Source organism: Nicotiana tabacum, chromosome 12 (genome assembly GCF_000715075.1).
Source record: "Nicotiana tabacum cultivar K326 chromosome 12, ASM71507v2, whole genome shotgun sequence".
Classification (NCBI taxonomy): domain Eukaryota; kingdom Viridiplantae; phylum Streptophyta; class Magnoliopsida; order Solanales; family Solanaceae; genus Nicotiana; species Nicotiana tabacum.
Window position 1 is genome coordinate 13,138,410 of NC_134091.1, and position 22,618 is coordinate 13,161,027.

The following is a 22,618-nucleotide window of genomic DNA, read 5'->3' on the forward strand; positions in this document are numbered from 1 at the left end:
TTTAGTACCTTTAGATAAATTATAAAGTTATAAAGAAGAAGAGAGACTAATAAGTGATCGGATGCATATCGTATATGAGAGGATTGTCAAACGTATGAGAATATATTGGATCATCGTTTGACATTGTCTGGTCTCCATCTTTTCATTTTCCTTCTACAAAATAAATTAATATCTAATTCTAGGGAAAGTTGTTAGTGGTTCTTACTTGCCTCCACATTGTTTTTTTCCCCTTAAATTGGAAGTTAAATTTGAAAGCTCAAATTTGTAAAGTCATTTCTATTTGTTTCAACCAATTCACGTTCACAGTGACAATAAAAATCAATAACAGTCCAAAAATGATAAAGACAGCTTCAGCATATCACAGATCAATTTACAAACTAGTATAATACCCAGTTAACTAGCAGTTTAATTATTAAAGACTTAGACCATAGTGATATGATGATATCACCAAATTGGCCATTGAGAGTTTTTCTTATCACAAATTTTAGCTTTGCAAATGTTCTAATTTTTAGTTTTGTATACCATTTTCAAGATTGTCTTTAGGACCGCTGCCCCAATAGGTTTCCAGAACACAGAAAGAAATTTTATAGTTTTAACTTTTAAACTTCTAATTTAGCTTTTACACTCGCCATTTTACACCTTACGGCAGCTTTACCAATGTCCTAACTCAACTAATAAAGTGCCAACCAAACACTTATTCAATAATATAAAGGGAACTTAGAAAAATACCAAATAAAAACTCTTAAGACATACATTATTTAAAATACACCAAAGGGAAATGACAAACAAATTGATCTCTTTTGCTCCTTCACCTTCCCCTGCATCAGGTGTGAATTGATTTGTATGGAATGTCATATGCTTATTTAACTTATTCCATATTGTGAGAATAGAAGGTTGGCTGAAGATTGAAACTCAAAGTAGCTGGAAGCTGATTGATTGCAAAATGCCATTTACTTGCACAGCGAAGATTCTCACATATGGGGCATAAGCCTGACCACCTTAATAGTTTATAATCTCCACTTTTTGCCAAATATGCAGGTGTTGGCTTGTCACAATCTGGTCAAAACCAATAAAAAGTAGCCACAAGTTAACACAGCCCTCTCTTCACCTTAGGGCTATACCAATTTTCTGTTTACATATAAGCACCATAGAAGAGTTCAGGAACCTAAAGCTGGAACACAATACTAAAAGTATCTATAGATTCTCCACCAAATAGTAATGGAAAACAACCTTTAAATGTGGAGATAATCGTACAGAATGCATGTTCAAGAACAGTACGATAAGTATATCAACCATCCTCTCACTGGAAAGCAGTACCAATCACTTATATTTGTCAAATTGATTAACATATATGCAGTTCAATGAACTGAATCATGACATGGTTGAACTAATGAATGTTACAGACACACACACACTGTGCGCCAACAACTATTAAGGTGCATGGTGAAAATTACTGGGCACTTCCATTTAATCAAATATAGCTATTTATACATCTTCGAAGGAGTGATACCTTAGAAAACTGCTCCTCCAGCACTTCACCTTCGCCTTGTTATCTGTTCATTCTGTATTTATCCTGGTTACAAGGCCTTGAAGCTTCACACATAAATTAGAACTTCTCACAATCAGTATTAATTGAGAAAGAAGTAAATGAAATGGAAAACCAATTAGCAACATTGATTGCATAGTCAACATGTTCTAGCAAGAATTACGATATAAAACTTATAGCACAGAAATTTGCATCGTGAACAGTGATTTTCAAGAATAAATGTTATTAATACCATGTGCTTGCCAATTAATTTATATTCACGTGTCCCAGTTAAATTCTTAATTGATGATTAAAAGGAATGTGTTGATGTTTCTTCACGTAGTTGTTCTTGGTTTCTTCTTTATATTTGAAAATGCATTTGGTAAGAGCTTTGAAAATGCATTTGGTAAGAGCTTTCATTTTGCTGTAGATATTTTTTGGAACAGTTGTTACTCCATGCCAGGAGGGAAATTTTTCATTTTCAATTTTCTTTAATGTTATTGAGATTTTTGTCCTTTCAAAATAATTCGTAGAATACAATCTTATGTAGTATGGAAGTGTTTAGTTAGATTTATGTGGAGCAGCGACTTCTCATTTAGGATTCAGTGGAGGGAGTCCTAAAGAAGATATTAGCTTGCAAATGCTTGAAACCTCATGAGCAGTACTAGAATGAAAAGCAAATCAAAGGACCTGCACATACTTATTGGGGATTTCCCTTACCTGTGCTCTTGAAGCTCCGCGTATCAAAAAATGATCTTGTCCACATTGAGTTGATAACATATTTACAAGGTTCAAGTTTCATGATCAGATACTCAGAGCTCGCCCTTGTGCCGACCTGTTCATCCAATTAATCAGCCAATGCTTTTAATAGCAGAGGAGAACCGCCGTATTCACCTCTCATTGACTTGATAGCTTTTGATAAGGCTCTGTGCAATAGAGTCCATAAGCTTATAGACATGTCCCTCGACTTGCACCGACGAACAGTTGAACGTAGAAGGCAGTAAAAATTTTAACACGTATCTTGAATTCCATCTCCTGGATTCTAAAACAAGAATACACTCCAGCATAAAAAACAAAAACGATAATAATGTAGATTAAAACAGCAATGAGAGAAAACATAAGAAAGCTAAATGATGTTTTCCCTCATTGACGATCCCAGCATTCAACACTTTTAAATTCCGAACTGGACACCAAGGGAAGATTCAGCTTCTCCCCATCCCATCCCCCTAAAACAGACATTTCGAATGAAACATTGATAAATTATTTTCTTGTCATCCTCTTACTTAGAGGTGAGTCTGTGGTAGTTATATGACAAGAAGCAAGCGGAGAAAAAATGACATTCAGAAAAGAGAGAAGGTTGAGCAAGAACCATAAATATCCACTGGGTGAGTTGCAGAAAGTTGGGCCAAGAACAGACTAGATAGTGATAAATCCTCAAACATCATAATCCTAAGATGAGGTCAAATTTCATGCATTAAATAAAGAACTTGAGACTTGATCTTGCTAAATGTAACTGCCTTAAAAATCATAAAAGTATCCAATGATACAGGTCTTGTAGAATAAATGGAACGGAAGTTTACTCGTTTTCCAGATGATTTAATAGATCTTGTCTTACCTGATTGTAAGAAATAATGGTCTCTGGCTTTTGTCTTAGCTGTAAAAACTGAAGATATCGTTCAGCCTTAAGACAAATAGAATGAGTTTGAGAAGTCTATAATATTTCTTTGTTGGGTCTATACATCAAATTCAAGCAACCAGGTCATGTAGGGGCTCATTCCAGGGACAGCAAGCCCGAGAATTTCCCCCTTCCCCTCCTTCCTCTCCAAATTACACCCCCTTACTCCACAGACTCTTACTGTGCACTTCTGTCCTAAAATTAGCAAATCATGACACACCAGACTAGGTATTGTGGCCTGATAACATAGAGCCACCAGGAAGCGTTTAATCAGCTACAAATTTCTGGTATTGTAATCAGCTAAAGTAAAATTTTCTGGGCTCATGATCTGTGGGAAAAGAGATTATTAAGGGAAACCTAGGGCAAATCATTTAAAGACATGATTCCAAAGTCAAAGAGGGATAGGTCAATTGTAGAAACATATGTCAACTTAGTCTTCAAATAGAGACCATGATGCAGTTAACACACAAAGGTCATGTCATTTCAGCATTTGGAAATTGATGAATAATTGCCACAAGCCAAATGCAGGAATATCCATGCAATAATTATGGTTCAACACTGTTATGGCTTAACAAATTATGCACAATGATGATGGTAAAAAGTTACTTAAACCAAATAATTAGCATCATAATGGTCACCTACGATATGACCCAAAATGCTTTTACCTTCTCTGTGCTGTGTCTCACAAAAATCTGGCCTGAACCAGCCTCCTACCGTCCAACTTAAAGGTTCCATTGGTTCTTGAACATCACCTTGCTTATGCAGACCACTTATCAGAATGGAAGGAATAATTTATGACTGAAGGATTTCTTCTTCTGTTATTCTCTTCAGCAGTTGCGTGGCTTCACTAGTTTTACCAATCTTATAGTATCCATCTATCAGAGTGTTATAAGTTATAACATTAGGAGCTAACCCTTTCAAATGAAGCTTATTGAAAAGTCTCAATGCTCGTTCATGGTTGCCTGCTTTACAAAGGCCATCTATAAGAGCATTGTATACTGCAATATTTGGAACAAGATCCTTTATTAGCATCTCATCGCGCAAATCAAAAGCTTCATTCACTTTACCAGCCAAAGAAATGCCATGGATAAGGGTGCAGTAGGTAAACTCATCAGGAGTAAAGCCTTTTAGTGAGAGGTAATTTACAACATCTCTTGCATCATCGATCTTCCCTGATTTGCATAACGCTGCCACAGCTATATTATACAGCACATTATTGGGAACAATAGATTTTGCAGCACTTCCATCAAGGGAATCCGCAACTTTCTGCACATCTAGCAGCTCTGTCCTAGAGTTTGAAAAACTGTAAAAACGTCTAAGGTCAGGGTACAAATTTACATCCAGTATTTTCTGCAGTAGCTTATTAGCATCATCAGTCCTACCAAGTTTGTATAATCCACTAATAATAGAGCTAACTATGATGACATTTGGATTGAATCCCTTCTCTCTCATCTCAAAATATGCTTTGAAAGCTTTCTCAGGTAATCCTTCTTTAAACCAACCAGCAATAAGGGCTCCAAATGTAACAGTGTTGGGAGTTAATTCCCTGTCATGCATTTCATTAAGGAGATCTTCGACTCTGCCAAACTTCCCAGCCTTCATAAGTCCACTAATAAGGGAGTTATAACTTTCTACAGAGGCAGGAATGTTTTGCAGTTCCATGGCATCCTTTGTTTCCAAAGCTTTTTCAATCTCCCCTGTTTTACAAAACCCGTCACTTAGTGTCCTGTAAGTTATTGCATCTGGTGAACAGCCAAGCTCCTCCATTTTGTTAAAAAGCAGCTCAGCTTCAGCCATTTTCCCCATCTTACAGAATCCTTTAAGCATCGTATTTAAAAGAATCCTGCTTTTGGTGTGCCCTCTTGCTAGTATATGTTTCCACAGGACTAAAGCCTTTTCAAATTCTCCCATTTTAAGAAATGCATCTAAAAGAGTACTGTATCCAACTGCATTAGGAACAACACCTCTTTTAAGCATCAAATTCCAAAGATGCAAAGCATCAGAAATGGCACCTTCCTGACATAGTCCTTTCAGGAGAGTGTTGTAAGTGACAACTGTTGGATCGATACCATCACGAATCATCTCATCACAAAGGTTGAATGCATTTTGCATCAATCTTTCCCTACAATAGCCATCTAAAAGGGTGTGATAGCTATACGAATCAGGTTTTAGATTCCAGCCGTTCATGCTCCTAACAACCTGTTCCGCGTTGCTAATTTTTCCAACTTTGCAATACCCATTTATCAAGGAATTACAAATGAACAAGTTCATGTTAAACCCTAATCTTAACATCTCATCCCGAATCCTAAGGGCATCATCCATTTTCCCTATTTGACAAAACCCGTCAATTAACACACCATACGCCTGCTCATCCACTTCCTTCATTTCTCTGAACACTTTCTCAGCTTCCTCCATCTTACACAGCCTGCAATAACCCTTAATCAACAACGTGAATGTAACTACATTTCTCGAAATTCCTCTTTCCTCCATTTGCTTCAACACTCTTTCGACACCCTCGAGATCCTTCTTCTCCACATACCCATTGATCAAACTATGATAAGTAACAACACTCAGCTCCAAACCCATCTTCTCAATTTCATCAATAAAAATCTCAGCTTTATCAACCTTCCCATCCTTGCAATATGCATTTACCATTATCGTACACATATATATATCAGGAGAGATCCCAATCCTATTCATCTGATCATATACAGAAAAAGCAGTAAAACATTCACCATTTTTCACCAAATTACTCAATAAACTATTACAAGAGCTCAAACTAGGAACACGACCACACTTGTGCATATTATCAAACACGTACAAGGCATTTTTCACTAATCCCTTTTTCGCGGAAATTTTCAACACCATATCGAATACCGTAGGAGAAAACTTGAACTCTCTATAAACTGCTACTAATTCATCCCAAATAAACGACACGGGTTTTATGTTTCTAGAAAGTTCTAGAAGCTCGGCTAAATAAAACCTAGTCTCATCGAACATTCTCGCTCTGGATAATATGTGAACTATTTTGCAGTAAGATTTTACATGGGGTTTATAAAACTGACGCCGTGAAGCTAACTTGAAGAAATGCAACGAAGCGTTAGGATGGAGTTTGAGTTTTACGAGAACGGCGTCGACGAGGTTGTCGGAGAAATCAAATTTGAGGTTGTCTAGGGCGGTGTAACGCTGGAGAATCAAAAGACGGCTTATTTGATCGGCGAGTTTGGGTGGTTGGTTAGTCGCCGGAAAATGGGTGGCGTTACGTCGTTGCTGAGGGAGTAGCCCAAAGGTGAATTTTTTATTTGAAGTAGAGAGAATTGTGTTTACTATTTTCTCTCTCTGTGCCATAGTCGCCGTCGCCGTCGCCGTCGTCGACTGTCGACCCTGAAATGCTTAATAGAGTTTTGTTAAGAAACAATTTTGTGTCACAACTTCGGACATTTCCTAATCTACTTTGACTTGTAAACTAAGGACAAAGCTTTTTAATTTTACCTTTTTTTTTATTATTCAATATCCAAAATAAGTGACCATTTATGTAATCAAGAAAAAATTCAATTTATTTTTACTCTTTTACCCTTATATGCATATCCCTAAAAAGTTTTCTTACTCCTCACATTAATATTTAATTAAGGATAGTTTAGTTATACTAGGTATTTTTGTATAGAATTTAGTATTTTCTTAATGGGCGTAACTAAAGCAAACTGGTCACTTATTGTGGATCGGGGGAGTAATTTATTTGTCTAAATAGTTACTCCCTCCTGTCCATTTTAAGTAATTTTTTGACATTTTTTTGTGGCTCATAATATTTGATTTTTTCAAATATCAAGAAATAATTAACTTCTTTTTTCCAAAGTTGCCCTTGGAGTATAGTGTCTAGGAGTATTTGTTGTATTTTCAATGAACAAATTAAGGTTAATATGGTCAATTATATTGTTAATTAATGCTAAAAGGTGAATTTTTTAATATGTGTGAAAACAGCCAAAAAATTACTTAAAGTGTACCGGAGGAATTATGTTATAATTTATAATTAAAATGATCAATCTTTTACATATCAAATAAGTGGCTTAAAATTATTCACAAAGAATTCAAAAGTCATCATCAAGATTGAGTAAATAATATAATACTTGTATTTTGATATTTTCTTCTCATGTTTTACAAATAATATCTAATGTATGCTATAGCAAAGTAAGTATGATTAATATAATTCTAAGTTATCTTGCTAAAAAAGGAAAATGAATGTTCTCCAACGGTAACATGATCAATTATTTTTTAATATAATTATATTCTCAAAGTAAATTACTTTCTCTTTAAAAATCATTAACTCTCACTTTTTCTCTCCTTTTTTTTTTAATGAAATTTAAATGTACAGAATATTTAACATCACGGTATACAACATAGTCTTTCTTAGAATCTCATCGATCAATATGAAAATTTGGGACGTCGTCTGAAATCTTGAAGTATGAAAATGAGATAAGATAATTAATAAAGATAAAATATATTTTCGTTAACAACGAATATTAATTATTAACTTTGGTTATACTTCTTGTTGTCCAATTTGCCTTAATTGGATAATATCATGTATCTTACCAACAAATGATATACTATCAGTCTATCACAATTAAAAACAAACGAACTATGTACAAGCATCATGTTACTTTATAAGACACTGAAATTGAAAATTTAACAGAATGTATAGTGTTTATGTATTTTTGTTACATTTTGTGTTATTACGATTTATGATATTATATTTATTAGAAGAAAATTAAATCTAAAAAAATAGAATTCACGCTTTTACTACATGGAAAATCTATTTCTTCCATTTTCAGTTTCATTCTTAGCCAAATTCCAAGACTTCCATCCCTTATGTGAAGATCTTGCAGTGTAATATTTACACATTTATGATATTAGTTCTTCTATAGTTGTTGTGCTTTAATTTTTTTTAAGGTAAAAAAATGGTAGTATTTGATGTATATATCTTTTGAAGGTTTATTTTGTTGGAGTTTGATATGGTCTAAGCTTTAGGTTAATATAGGAGAACTTTACGAACGTTGTTATCACTTGCTTTACTTGTTATCCTAATATTATTTTTCAAAAATGGAAAAAGTCATTTTTGTCTTTTTAATTTCTTTTTATCTTTAATGTGCTTAAGGATGATCACACCCAAAATACTTACAAATATTGTATTCTAACAATTAACATTTATGAGCCTTACACCTACTCTAAAGCAAAATCACATAAATCCCACATTTTTTGTTAAAGTGAAAGAGAAAGGAGAAGAAATGAACCGTAGAAAATGTGAAGTAATAATTACTTACCTGTGAAGTTTAAAGCGGAAACACTGGTATGAGATGCATAGTAGGGGTGTACAAAGAAAATCGAAAATCATATATGCCAATTGTCACGACCCCAAATTAACCCTCCGTAAGGTGTCGTGATGGCACCTACTCTTTACGACTAGGTAAGCCTACTATTGCGAAAAATATAAAGGAAACACAACATTTTAAGGATAAACATCATATTATAAATAGCCAAGAGTAGTACCACTCGACATATACAAAATAATTTTTCAAGACCCGAAATATCACTAAGTCACAAGCTACTATAATCTATGTAGCTCTATACAAAAGTCTAAAGATAATAAAGAAAATCTCTAGACGAGGGAGTAGAAGGGGACTCCGAAGATCTACGGACGCAAGCAAAGGTACCTTGAAGTCTCCTAGAATCAGCAGTACGTACTAACCCCGAGGCTGATAGCTCGCACCTGGATCTACACACGAAAACATGTGCAGGGAAGGGCATGAGTACACCACAATGGTACCCAGTAAGTGCCAAGCCTAACCTCGGTCGAGTAGCGACGAGGTCAGGTCAAGGCCCTACCGGAGTAAATATAATAAATTAAACAGTAAAAGATATAAGTAGAATTTACGGTAATACAGTTAAAGAAATTTTCGAAAATTTAACAGTTAAGGGAGCTCTCGGCTCAAAACAAGGTAAACATAGTAGAAAATCTCTCGGGATACCGTCTCGTAGTTTTAAATGAATATGCAGTACAGGGGTATCTACCGGAATACGTCCGTAGTCCCAAAGTAAATATGCAGTGCTGGGGGATCTCCCGCAATACGTCCGTAGTCCCAAAGTAGTTCCAAATGAATATGCAGTACAGGGGGATCTCCCGGAATACGTCTGTAGTCCCAAAGTAAATATGCAGTGCTGGGGGTTCTCCCGGAATACGTCCGTAGTCCCAAAGTAAATATGCAGTGCTGGGGGATCTCCCGGAATACGTCTATAGTCCCAAAGTAAATATGCAGTACAAGGGGATCTCCCGGAATACGTCCGTAGTCCCAATTTAAATATGCAACGCAAGATGAAATGACAGGTATGACATCGAGTTATATAGTTTATACTGGACACAGATAAGGAAAATAAGGACTTAACTGAACATGACGCACAGAATATCAATTAGGCAGTTAAAACACGTAAGCATGCTTTTCTAGTCTAAACTACACAATTAAACATATTAGTATAATTAATAAGAGAAGCAATTTATGATTTAAAAAGGTTGAACATGATTTTTGCAATAATAGCCCGTTTACGTACTTGTCACCTCACGTACACGGCTCCCACACACCAAATAATATCAAGATATCCTAAGGGAAAAGTCCCTAACACAAGGTTAGGCAAGCCACTTACCTCGAACCGCTCAAATCAACCTGATATCACGTTCTTGCCATGAGTATCCGACTCCAAATGGCCCGAATCTATTCAAAACAGTACAATACCATCAATACGCGCTAATGGAATGAATCCCATAAGAAAAACTACAAAAAATTAGGCCAAAACCCGAAATTGGCTCAAACCCGACCCTCGGGGCCCACGTCTCGAAACCCGAAAAAATTTACGAAACTGAAAGCTCATTCACTCACGAGTCTAACCATGTCAAATTTCCTAAAATCCGACACCAAATGGTCCTCCAAATCCACAATTCAAACTCCCAAATCCCTAGTCTCCAACTTCCAATTTCCACCTCAAATACACATTAACTAGGTGGAAAAATACATGGCAAGGCAAGATTATTGACCAAAAATAAGCACAAGGAACTTAGCTCAAGAAATGCCTCGAAAATGCTCTCACAAATCGCCAAACCCGAGTTTGCAAAGCCAAAAATGATAAAAATCACGAAGCCCTTCGGTTTTAATCACTGCCCAGGTATTTCTGCACATGCGGAACCTGGGCTCGCACCTGCGGGTGCACTTATGCGAAAAAACGTGCGCATCTGCGCAACTCACTTACCCACTCTGCCTTCGCATCTGCGACGAAAGGGCCGCATTTGCGCACTCGCGCCTGCGGAGTCCTTTCCGCTTCTGCGCATCTTGCGCATGTGCGAGCATCCTTGCGCATTTGCGGGCATCGCAGATGCGGAAACATCCTCGCACCTGCGACCCCAGGCCAACTCTCGATTTATCGCATCTGCGCTTCCATCTCCACATGTGCGGCTCGCGCACCTGCGGTCTTTTTTCCGCAGGTGCGAAAATACCAGAACCAGCAAAGTTTAGAAATTCCTCTAAGTCCAAGTTTTCACCCGTTAAGCATCCGAAACACACCCGAGGCCCCTGGGACCTCGACCAAACATACCAACCAATCCTAAAACACCATACGAACTTAGTCGAGCTCTCAAATCCCATCAAACAACGCTAAAATCACGAATCACCTTCCAATTCAAACTTAAAGAACTTGAAACTTTAAAATTCTACAACCGATGTCGAAACCTATCAAATCACGTCTGATTGACCTCAAATTTTGCGCACAAGTTATAATCAACATTACGGACCTACTCCAACTTCCGGAATCGGAAAACGACCCCGATATCAAAATTTCCACTACCGGCCCAAAACTCCAAAAATTCGACTTTCGTCATTTCAAGCCTAAATGAGCTACGAACCTCCAAAACACGGTCTGGACATGCTCCTAAACCCAAAATCACCTAACGGAGCTAACGAAACCGACAGAATTCCATTCCGGAGTCGTCTTCACATAGTTTCGACTACAATCCAAATCCTAGGGCTTAAGCTCTCATTTAGGGACTAAGTGTCCCAAAACACTCTGAAACTCAAAACCAATCATCCTGGCAAGTCACAATAGCAGAAAAAAATTTGAGGAAAGCAGTTAATAGGGGATTGGGGCTATTACTCTCAAAACGACCGGTCGGGTCGTTACACCAATATGCAGTTTGATTTGCCAATATGCATAGTAGGGGTGTATTAATTACTTACTATGGTTTGGTTTGGTGTTGGAAAAAAAATCTGACCATAATTGGTTTGGTTTAGTTTTAACTAAAAAAATCAAACCGAAACCAAACCAACCCGACATTACATTTATGGAAGTTTTAAAAATATTTATTCTAGTGTAGTTTATCAATATTTCTTAATTTTTTTCATAATTTTATCTTTTAACATATTATTTCAAGCTTGGACTTATAATTTTTGAATTCCAATAAATCTCATATCTAGTGTAGTCCATAAATGTTAGTAACTCAAACAAATCCCAAACAAAAATCAAATCAATATTAATGTTAACAAAAGACATTCAATTCAATTGCTAGGAATGAGATATCTATTTATTTAGTTTTTTCATGGTTTAGATAAAATGCAAAACTTATTTTTTTTTAGTGCTTAGTCATGTAAATAATAATACTTATTAGTCATACTTATTTTAGCAACTTATAATTTAAGATTATGTTTATTTTTATTATGGCTTATTAATAATATTTATTTTATGCGATTTTATTATCTTTATTGTTGAATTTTTAGTACAATGCCATGACTCATCTCATATTTTATGTTAGTTTCTTGGAAACACCTCATATAGTTATGTCTTACTAGGATTAAAGAAATATTTGGAGCACAAATTCTATGTTTTGTACTACAAAAACTATATGGAAAAAAACTCGGAACAACCCGAAAATCCGAGAAAAGCAGAGATTAAAAAATCTGACTTTTATTGGTTTGGTTTGGTCTTTAGATTTAATAACCCGACACAATTGGTTTGGTTTGGTAATTAAAAAACCCGAACCAACCCGACATATGTACACCCCTAATGCATAGTACAGAAAAATACATCATTTGCCCAATAAATCATATATGCCAATATGCAGTGAAAGAGTAAAACAGTTAAAAAGTGAAAGCCAATCTGAGTAACATTATTTATTGAGAATGAAGGATATCAGTGTGTGTGGAGTTAAAATACACATGGAAAGAATTCGGGCAAAATTAAGACAATTATTTTTAAGACATTAAAACAGTGGAGGTTATAGACTTGAAGAATCATAACCCCCAATGAAGAGGTGTGACATTATGATATGGATTTTAAATTTTAAACAATTGAAATGGACAAAATGAAAGGAAAAACTAAAAAAAATGAGGAAAAAGATAAAGAGGATTCCTACACTATTGAGATGCCACATCCCCTCCTTCATGTCTCTCTCTTATATATATATATATATATATATATATATATATATATATATATATATATATATATATATATATATATATATATATAGAGAGAGAGATGATTATAAATAAATTAGTCACCTGGCAACTGTTTCAAAACATTTACATAGACAAAATTATAATTGTTGAATCTTAGCATCTAAATTTTAGAGTTATTACAATCTAATTTACGTGAATTTGGGTAAGCGATTCTAACTTCTAGCACAAAATAAGTTTTGTCGTCGTTAAATCTAGAAATAAAAAATTGAAATGTATTAGGAGTTGATTGTGTAAGCGTCCACTTGTTTTGAGGAGCTAAAATCATTAGAGTCAATGTTATACTCACACAGTCACAAGATTTAAGAAACATGTAGAGTCAAATATGAATATTTTGCAAATGATCACATTGATAATAGTGCTTTTAAGTTAAAATTAGAAAGAAAATCTTGCAAAAGTGTATGTTAATTCTAGTAATATATTCAAAATAGAACGCGATTGAAATGATGCAGTTGTATTAACCAGATTCATCATGTCTAAAATGCTTTATGTTAAACCTGAAATCGTTTACGTAGCAATAATAATGAGAACAAACCACATGCAATGGTAAATCAAGAAGTTGGAGGAGCTTTACTTGAACTGTGTACCCTATTCACAAACCATTCTATTTCCTCTGGCTAACGAGAGGAATCAACAAAGAAAACAAAAACGAGTCAACAACATTAACATGTGTATTTGAGAGATAACCCTTAAGCTGTGTCCACATGAGTTCGTTGAGGTGCTTATACCGACAATTACTATTTCACCTCCACCGGCAGCTAAGGTTACGAGGAGACAAGGGCGGATGCAGCATAGAAGTGTCGGGTTCAATTAAATCCGGTACTTTCGATGCGAAACATAAATTTATATGTAAAAATCTATCAAAATTATAAAAACTAATAGATAGAACCTATAATTTTAAAAAATACAATGAGTTTGATGCTAAGAACATTGAAAATTGGACCTATAACCCAGGACCTAACGGTCGTGGGTAGAGGTGGCTGCTGGCTTTTGTTTGTTGTAAATCTTAGGCTTCTCTGTAGTCCTGTTTACTACCTTTAAGAAAAGAAAGTCAAAGGAGCTCATTTACATCCTAGCAGCACGGTACATCACATGTACCGGTGGCAAAATGATTAAAAGAAAACAGTTAACAGCTCATATTAATCACAAAAAAATGGGTTGAATAATAAACTTTTTAAAAACGAGTCAAATAAGAACCATATTATCCATTGGCTTAACTTTTACAATTGTAAAGCTTCAAATTGGGAGTTTCTCAAGTTTGAGAGAAAAAGAATTCTCCCAAAAGTGATCATATTCAAGAACCATATTATCTGTCAGTTAACTCGTTTTTTATCCGTATTAAATATGGATTGGATCGGATAATTTATCTGTTTTTTCATTACCCGTGTTTGACACGTCCCATATCCGACCCAATCCGCCCGTTTGCCACTCCTACACCTGTGTTAGCATTGGACGATCCCCTTTTCACTGTGGTCCTTTAATGTTACTATATTAAAGGCATAATGCAACAAACAACAACAACAACAACAACCCAGTATAATCTCACTAGTGGGGTATGGGGAGGGTAGTTTGTACGCAGACCTTACCCCAACCCTGGGGTAGAGAGGCTATTTCCGATAGACCCTCGGCTCCCTCCCTCCAAGAACTCCCACCTTGCTCTTGGGGTGACTCGAACTCACAACCTCTTGGTTGGAACTGGAGGGTGCTCACAACTAGAGCAACTCACTCTTGTCGCATAATGCAACAAAGGAAATCAAACTGACAAGACTTCATTAATTTTCTAAAAGAATGGATTTTTGTTTTGTGTCTATCCATGTTTGTCGTGTTGAGATCACTCTACAAAGGTACTGAAAATTATATCTTTCCTGAAATTCTAAGGTATAATAATAATAATATGGCATGGTCCAAGGCACTAATATGAATGGACCAACCTTCTTTCTTGACAAATGAATAGTCTGCTTTCTAACCTTAAGCTCAATGTTTCAAAAAGGAAATGTTCCTGTCATCCGAATATGATCCAACGTCCTTTCTAGTCCGTATTTAAGCACTGCTTGGTTACCAGCTCTGAAGCCATTTCCATAAATTGGCGACGTGTCTGATTCAATCTGGTGTTTGAAAAAATCCCCGAGTTTCCTCTCAAAAGGAGATCTAATCCCCTGCTTCGACGATGACATGCCTGATGAAGTTGAAGCACCATTTCTGCTTGATATGGATGCAATTTGGGTTTCTAACCACATATGTGCTAGTACCTGGCAAATACCTTCTTCAACATCTTGGCTAAGAGTTCGATACCCTATAATATAGGACAATATCGACCACATCAGAAACTCCAAGATACCAAAAAGGCAAATAAACAAATTGATTTTAGTGAGTTGTAGCAAAGAATCCAAGATATATACACTACTGAAAAAAGTGAGGGGGGGAGGGGAAAGGAAAAAGTGGTTCCATAATAGAATTGTGTGTTAGGTAATACTGACATTTACTAATTCTAGAGAAGCAAACATTATATTAGGGGCAGACCAAAAGAAAAAGATGGACAACCAAATTAAGAAGGAAGAAGTGGAAATGAGAGCGCACCTCTTAGTCGAAGCCATGCATGCATCATCTCATGCGCAAGAATTGACCCAGTCAACAACCTGCATAGATTTATGTCATATAAAAAACTGAGATAGCAAACTAATGTTTTCACAAAGGGTATAAGTACATTTAGGTTCCTGCTAAAACCTAAATTACAAAGGAAATGTCTGTTTCCTATTGTCCAATTAATTCCTCAGAGATCATAAATTAGATTTGTTTTTTATCTTTTGAGATATACTGAATGGACATAGGTGATTCTGACTAACCAAGCATTCCAGTGCACAACTTCGAATAGCATTCCAGTGCACAACTTTGTAACCAAGCATTACAAAGTGTAGCATTCCAGTGCACAACTTCGAATAGCAAAGTAAAAAAAAAACAGTACCTAGGTAGACCGTATAAGATAAGAATTGCAGTCACTTCGCATCTGCGTGTCAATTTATAAGGTTCTGTTCTCATATCCATGACCCGATTTCCAGCTCCTATTCTTGGCCGCCTTAGAATCTGCCAATTTTAGAGGTAAGTAAGAGCTACCGTTTACCATTTGAACAAAAAGAGAATTAGGTTTTCAGCTTTTGAAATCATAAAGAGAGAAGAAATGGAAATCACTTAAAGTCCTTACGGTGCTGATAGTTTGTTCCTCGGAAAGGCAAAGTCCTCGTGTCTCAGGCATGTGATGATACCCCTAGCAAAAGGGATGAAAACCAAACATAAACGACATATTTTTCACTCCAGAAACAATATGAATATGGAGAAATACAAGTACGAAAAGAGAAGCAACTCGGCAACTAGGGTCAAATAAACACTTACATGTCTCTCTCCATCCATAGCCTCATTCAGTGCTTGCCTCTCAACCAAAAGCAGAGGAACTTTCTGTTCCACTTTCATATTTAGCCCTTCATAGAATTCTTGTATATCGTAATAAAGGGGCTGACACTGACTCGTATCCATTATGGCGGAGTCCAAGCACTCGAGACAAAGCTTTCTACCATCATCAAGGGCAATATACCTTGTATCCCGCGGCTGCATTCACATCAAAATTGCCACTCTTTATAAAAGTTAATTACAAGGATTTTGCTGAAAATACAAGAGGTTTCTCCAGAAATCTTGTTCTGTTTCAACAGCCTTACCTCCATTCGCTCACAGCTACAGCAACGGGGTGTTCCATCATGCTCATGAAAAGGACAATACTTTTGCGACCAAAATGGATGTGCTCTGTATTCAATAAGACCAGTTGCATTTGTTGGAATCTGGGCAGGCAAAGAAACACTTAATGAATATCAAAGAAATGATGCATTATCAGCAGCTAGAGGTTTCTTAACCAACAAGAGATAGCCAATACCAAAGTTACCGTAATAAGAGCTCAAAACAGAAAGTCTCGTAAAATGATTCTCAGGTCACAAAATTAACCTCAATGATCTGTACTAGTTGAAATGTTGAGACACCTACCACACATTTTGTTAGTTTGTTTATTACACTAGGAAGACCCAAGATTTAACTATACAAACCCATGACATTTAGGGGTCGTTTGGTACATGGGATAAGAATAAAGTTCGGGATTAACTTTATCCCATGTTTGGTTTGGTGTATTAGCTAATCCCAGGATAACTTTCACACTAAAATGGTGGGATTAGTTATCCCATATAGAAGGTGTAATAACTAATTGGATATCCTGGGATATTCTACCATTGTACCAGACGACCCCTTACAGTAGAAAAGATAGAACAGCCCATAATTTCTGGGGTAGAAAAGACAGAACTTCAGAAAATTTGGTAGGTTAGAAACGTAGGATCCAAACCAAGATCTTTCTTTTCTACAATTATTTTAAAGGACTACTTAGAATAATCTATGTACAACCTCATCAACATTAATTAAGCATTAAGGAAACAGTAAAAATGAGCAGAAATCAGTGTTTATTGCCACAGCAGCTAATAATAATCCATAATTTAAAACGCTTCCTTAAATAGAAATTGAGTTTGTGAATTTCTTGTGTCAATGACTTCTAAAAGAAAATGAAGGCATTTGATGGAGAATTGTTTTAGCGTTTGGTAGTCTATCATGACCCGGAAAAAAAATTAAGAAAATATAAGAGGACTTTTGCAGAAGATCTAAGAGAATCAATCATTTCATACTTACAAAGTGTTTGCAGACATCACATTTGGGGTGATAATGCTCCTTGTAGCAAGTTTTGTGATAGGGATAGTTCCCCGACATTGAGAACTGCACAGTTAATAACATCAAAAAGTTAAATAGATACATGAATATACTTGTCATACAAATTGTTCTATCACTTCACAAATGTTCGCCAGCTTACGTCCATTACCCAAGACACTATATGATAACTACCAACGACAATATCAGTATTCAGTTACAGAAAGTATTGAACAACTTATGGACAACGCATGTATATTACTAGAAAATTTTGCCATTGGATGTACAAAATATTGATTCCTATCGCTCCTCTTATTTCCACAATGAGCGTTTTGCCTTCTGATGGTCAGACATTTTTCAAAATAGTATTTTATAATAAGTCATATTCGTAGATGATTGCTTCCTAAGTAGGTGTGTAGTAATTTATAGTACATATTTGCTTGGTCGCACCTTTTTCATGCCTTAAAGTATTCAATTCTTATTTGGTTGCCTTTATATATCCAAAATCAAAATGTCATGCTTTGACTTGGCACCATTATTGTGAAGAAGGTTGGAAAAACAAAAACAGTAGACACCAAAATAACAAGGCTGAACTAGAAAAGTTTAAGTACACAGTACTGCACCTCATAATCAGATATTGGTTGGTTACAGGCATGGCATCTAAAACACTCTGGATGCCATACGGCTCCCATGCAACTCAAAAATCGTCCATGACCTATTTCAGTGCTACAACCTGCACATATCCTACCACAGAAAAAGATAGTATGTATTAGGTCTAAAAAATGTTGAGTCAATTCTTAATGTCTTATAACTAACTTCTGTATTTGCTTATACAATGAATTCAAAATGGTTCACTGAAATCCATTGGCTCACTGTAGATTTCTTACAGACCACTATCGAATTCAGCCATACAGTGCACAAGTACACACATGAAGAAGAGAGTAAACCGAGGAAAGACTGGAGAATAGGTTAGAATAACCTAAATGCCAATACAATGATAACAAGATCAATGGAATTATACCTCCCTTCTCTTGCCTCTCACCATGCCATCCACAACTAAATAGAGCAAAAGACATAACTAAAGGGTTCAACCTTTTCAAAGGAAAGGGTCAAAATTAAAACGTTTTGTTCCTCAGATTGATAATACAAAATTTCTACCTAAAATCATGTTGATCAAGAAGGAAACACGTAAAATATCTAGGGTTTTATATTTATGGTAATTAACAGCAGCAACCGCAACTTTTAACTACCTAAACCACACGCTTTCAAGATGTGTCCATTTTACTTTTGGATTTTCCACCTAGCTCTTCCACTCGTACATATTAGCTGACTTCGAAGGAAATTTAACGAAAAAATATAGACCAATAAACTAATGCAAGAATGGAGTAGATGGAGCCCCAAGGCACATAGTAAGATGAGGTTCGGCAGTGGTGTATTCTGGAGTTTAAATGTTGCAAAAACATCGACAAAGATTTCGAATACCTAAAGCTTGCAGAATATGGGAAAGGTATTGGATGATAGAAGTTTCCATTTCCATATCCATTCCCGCTTCCGATATCATTTCTGCTTACATGCCCATTACCATATCCATTCCCGCTTCCGAGATCATTTCTGCTTACATGCTGAGGTGGAGATTCGACATTCAAGCTCTCCTGCAGAGCTCTGGCAAGTTGTTCATCTTCTTTCAGTTGTGATTCACTGTCTGCCAAACATATGATAAAATGAACAATTAGCAAAATCAGGAAAAACAATTTTTTTTGCCAAGTAAATAAACTAGCTGCAAAATCATCCATGGAATGCTTGAGTCGACCCTAAATAGCTGAGCTAAAGAAGTTCGACTCTTCATAGAATAAGAATTTCTATAGAACAAAAGCACTATAGCATGGATGAGCTAAACCATGCATGTATGGATGTACTCAGTAGCCTTGAAACACACAAAGGAAAGTTTGGGTTCCAAATTATGTCAGCAGTGAACTCGACTGAAACTGGAATATCATGCTTTTGATTATGAGAGCATAGGAGATACCCTCAAAAGGAATGCAAACTTTCAATTTTCATTTCTTTAAGAAGCAACTAATACTCACCAACCACAGGTTTCCCTTTGTGGTCCTCCTCTGAGAGAGAGATTGCAATAGCTCGGTCTATTTCTTCAGTCTCTGACCAAGAGTCCTAGAGCACGCAAACGGTTCAAACACAGTATAAAATATCAACAGGATGTGCTTATCAAAAAAAGAAAAATATAGACACAGTATAGGTATGACATGTTCAACTGATCTTTTATAGTTCAGAGTGGATATAGATCCTTTATTGGCAATGGGAAGTAACATACATTACCAAGATAACAACCAAATTTAGCACAAAATAAAGTATCAAAGATGTGTATAAAGTTGGCGCTACATTTTCTAGTGACTTAATAGTTACAAAATCCAGTAAACAAAATTTTGATTGAAAATTAGTATATCAACATAGTGGATTATCATGGATTCATGTTTAAGCAGGTCTAAATTATAACATTGTAAATCATGTACATCAATTCACTTTATCCTGAAAATTTCAGAATACAATGCGATTTTTGGTTTTGAGATTGATATCAATATGAAGGACTTCTAGTAGAAACGAATTTATTAATGAGAGAACAAGACAGTGCAAGGCTTCAAGCAGGGATGGACAAAGATGTCCAAGTTACGAAGGTCAGAATTAAATAAAGCTTCAAATGACCATGCATCAGCAAGCATTAGAAAATCAATCTCATCAAAAACATCCGTGCCATCATTCATCATAGAAGCCAAGAAGAGCAGTCACTAATTTGCATGAGCCAAAAACGAGAACCAAATGACATTGGATTCATACTGTCCACAGAAAGCCCAGCATCTAACTCAGCTTCAACAACTTCAATAGAAGCGTACTATTTCAAAGCCTTCTTCACATTGCCTATGGCAAGTTAAGACTGTACTGTCTGTTAGCGCTTTAGACAAATGTCACCCAGGACGTCAGAACAGACTTTTAGTATTCAAGTAAGTGGACTCATAACTTTAGAATCAAGCAAACAACCCTGCCTTTTTCCATGAACAGGACCAGTAGAATAGAAGCCACATTACCTATTAAGCTAATAATGATAAGCCCTTACACTTGCTAAGTTTTGATAATGTGAATTACGAAATACTCTGAACGATATCAGAAATAAAGTAAGCAATTCAAAGGTATGTCGGGTGGATGCTAGTCTATCTGGATGATGAGCTCATTGCACACTAGTTTAGCGCAACACTTACCCCAGGTGTAGATTGGTGATCCTCTTCTTTATGTCCTTCACATCTCCAGTCATATTGGCCTTCCGAAACTTTATGGTTGGAACCTTTGAAAATTTTGCTCAGCCAGCCCATTAAGTGAAATGCTAGTGGCTCATTGTCAGCAATGCTTTTACCTGCAGGAACACATGAATATAGTGCCAACGTATATACATAACAAAATTAATTTTCAACACTAAAATATCCAGCTCAACATTTGAGCTGCTAGTCATGACACACAATAAAACTTATTCATCTCTCCACTTGCGAAATTCATGGCGTGCCAATGTGAACGCAAAATTGGGAAAATGCCCGTATGCTTTCAATTTTCTCATATAAACCAACTAACACCTTTGGTTTTTCCATCACATTGGTGATCAGACCACAAACATCTAACTCAATTAAAATGAATCAAAACATGGAGATGACATCAATATAGCATTCATTCCTTAGATGACATCAATATAGCATTCATTCCTTTCATTTTTTGATGAATTAATTTTGAATATGTAAGTAAACTAAAAGCCAACAGATCATATAAGAAAGAGACAAAAATCACCTACCACCCATACCAAAAAAGGAGCTTAAAACTCAAGAATTCAAAAGGGGTCATCTAAAATTTGCAGGAAACACAAGAAAAAACATATTATTCATAAGAACAAAGTATTTATAAGCAATCAGCTATGAACAAAAAAAAAAGTTAGATACTTCCAGCTCAACATGTCCATTTTAACAATCAAAAACATAACATTCAGATTAAACAAATAAAAAGAGATAAATAACTCACCTTGAACCAAAAGAGCCCAAGAATCTGCAACAATTAGCAAAAAGAAAAAGTACCCAGATCAATTAGCTAAAGATTATTCCTTTTATTGCCCCTTTTGATTTCTTTTTTCAATCCAAAAAGAATCTTTTTTTACTTTTTCCTCAGAAGTCAGAATCCCCCCATTCAAGCATTTATCCGTGTATATTGAAGCAATTGTTATTAATGATTTAAAAATTGATGATTTTTTCAAACTCTATTTACTCAAGGAATCAAGCTTGAAAAGAAGAAAAAATAAAAATTATGTACAGAGCAAATGTACGCTATTGAAGAGACGTTTAAAAATACTCTTTTTTAAAACTTATATGCCTAAACATGGACTTTGGTCAAAGCGATACTATTATGTTTAAGTTTAGATTACATTTGCAATTTATAAAAGTATTTTAGTCAGTTTAAAAGAATGATATTTTATAAATTTAAAAATAATTCAATTTTAATCTTTGTATATTATTCTTAAAAAAGAAGATTTATAACTATACAAATATTTATAATTTAATTTATATCATAAATTTCAAAATAGAATTATCTTTTTTAAATATAGTACTCAATCAATATTGTCACATAAATAGGGACAAATCTGGCATAGGGCCTAGGGGCGGATATAGCGTTCTGACGACGGGTTCAATTGAACTCATAATTTTTGACGCCGAATAAAAAGTTATATGTAAAAATATATTAAAACTTTAAAAATAATGGATATGAAGTCATAACTTTAAATTATAATGGGTTCAATGCTAAAAACCTTAAATTTTAAATTCATAGGGTTTAAATCCTGGATCCGACTCTGAACTGGCCGAATACTTATTATGTTTATAATTATGGTTTATCATTTTAGAAAAATTATGATAAGTAGACTATACGCAAATTCAAGTTGAAAAACGAGGAGTCAAAGAAAGAGGTTTGGGTTTACATTTCTGTTTATTGTGCGTGTGGACTGCCAAATGGAAAAATCGCAGAAGTTAATACGTTGGGTGGGTCCTTTCATTATTTTTAGTATCTTTTTTCCCCCAAAACTTTCATGCTTTTTATCACTGGCAC

At 35.5% G+C, this 22,618-nt stretch overlaps 2 protein-coding genes across 3 annotated transcripts; both read right to left on the reverse strand.

Annotated features, from left to right (window-relative positions):
• Positions 1-694: 694 nt before the first annotated feature.
• On the reverse strand, positions 695-6,657 carry LOC107802721 (uncharacterized). 2 transcript variants are annotated; one of them, XM_075226168.1, is made up of 4 exons: positions 3,866-6,657; positions 2,246-2,560; positions 1,511-1,593; positions 695-1,056 (listed from the first exon to the last, which is right to left on the reverse strand). In XM_075226168.1, the coding sequence occupies exon 1, from the start codon at positions 6,546-6,548 to the stop codon at positions 3,993-3,995; it is 2,556 nt and encodes an 851-aa protein (XP_075082269.1). In that variant the 5' UTR covers positions 6,549-6,657; the 3' UTR covers positions 695-1,056; positions 1,511-1,593; positions 2,246-2,560; positions 3,866-3,992. The 2 variants fall into 2 exon arrangements, with proteins under 2 accessions (XP_075082269.1, XP_016481759.2); XM_016626273.2 differs by having other exon boundaries at positions 2,246-2,567.
• A 7,838-nt stretch (positions 6,658-14,495) lies between these two features.
• On the reverse strand, positions 14,496-21,855 carry LOC107802724 (protein DA1). Its single transcript, XM_016626275.2, has 12 exons — positions 21,545-21,855; positions 20,743-20,894; positions 19,558-19,642; positions 18,956-19,175; positions 18,097-18,217; positions 17,459-17,542; positions 16,453-16,572; positions 16,133-16,345; positions 15,945-16,007; positions 15,708-15,826; positions 15,323-15,381; positions 14,496-15,038 (listed from the first exon to the last, which is right to left on the reverse strand). Exons 2-12 carry the CDS (start codon positions 20,851-20,853, stop codon positions 14,728-14,730), a joined length of 1,506 nt encoding a protein of 501 aa, XP_016481761.1. The 5' UTR covers positions 20,854-20,894; positions 21,545-21,855; the 3' UTR covers positions 14,496-14,727.
• Positions 21,856-22,618: the final 763 nt, after the last annotated feature.

Excerpts from the sequence above, each read along its gene's own strand:
- LOC107802724 (XM_016626275.2), bottom strand. The coding sequence starts at position 20,853 with ATGGGCTGGCTGAGCAAAATTTTCAAAGGTTCCAACCATAAAGTTTCG. Across the intron at positions 19,643-20,742 it reads ATCACCAATCTACACCTGGG|GACTCTTGGTCAGAGACTGA; the intron begins GTAAGTGTTGCG and ends TGCGTGCTCTAG. Across the intron at positions 16,573-17,458 it reads GTGATGTCTGCAAACACTTT|ATTCCAACAAATGCAACTGG; the intron begins GTAAGTATGAAA and ends TTGCCTGCCCAG.
- LOC107802721 (XM_075226168.1), bottom strand. The coding sequence starts at position 6,548 with ATGGCACAGAGAGAGAAAATAGTAAACACAATTCTCTCTACTTCAAAT.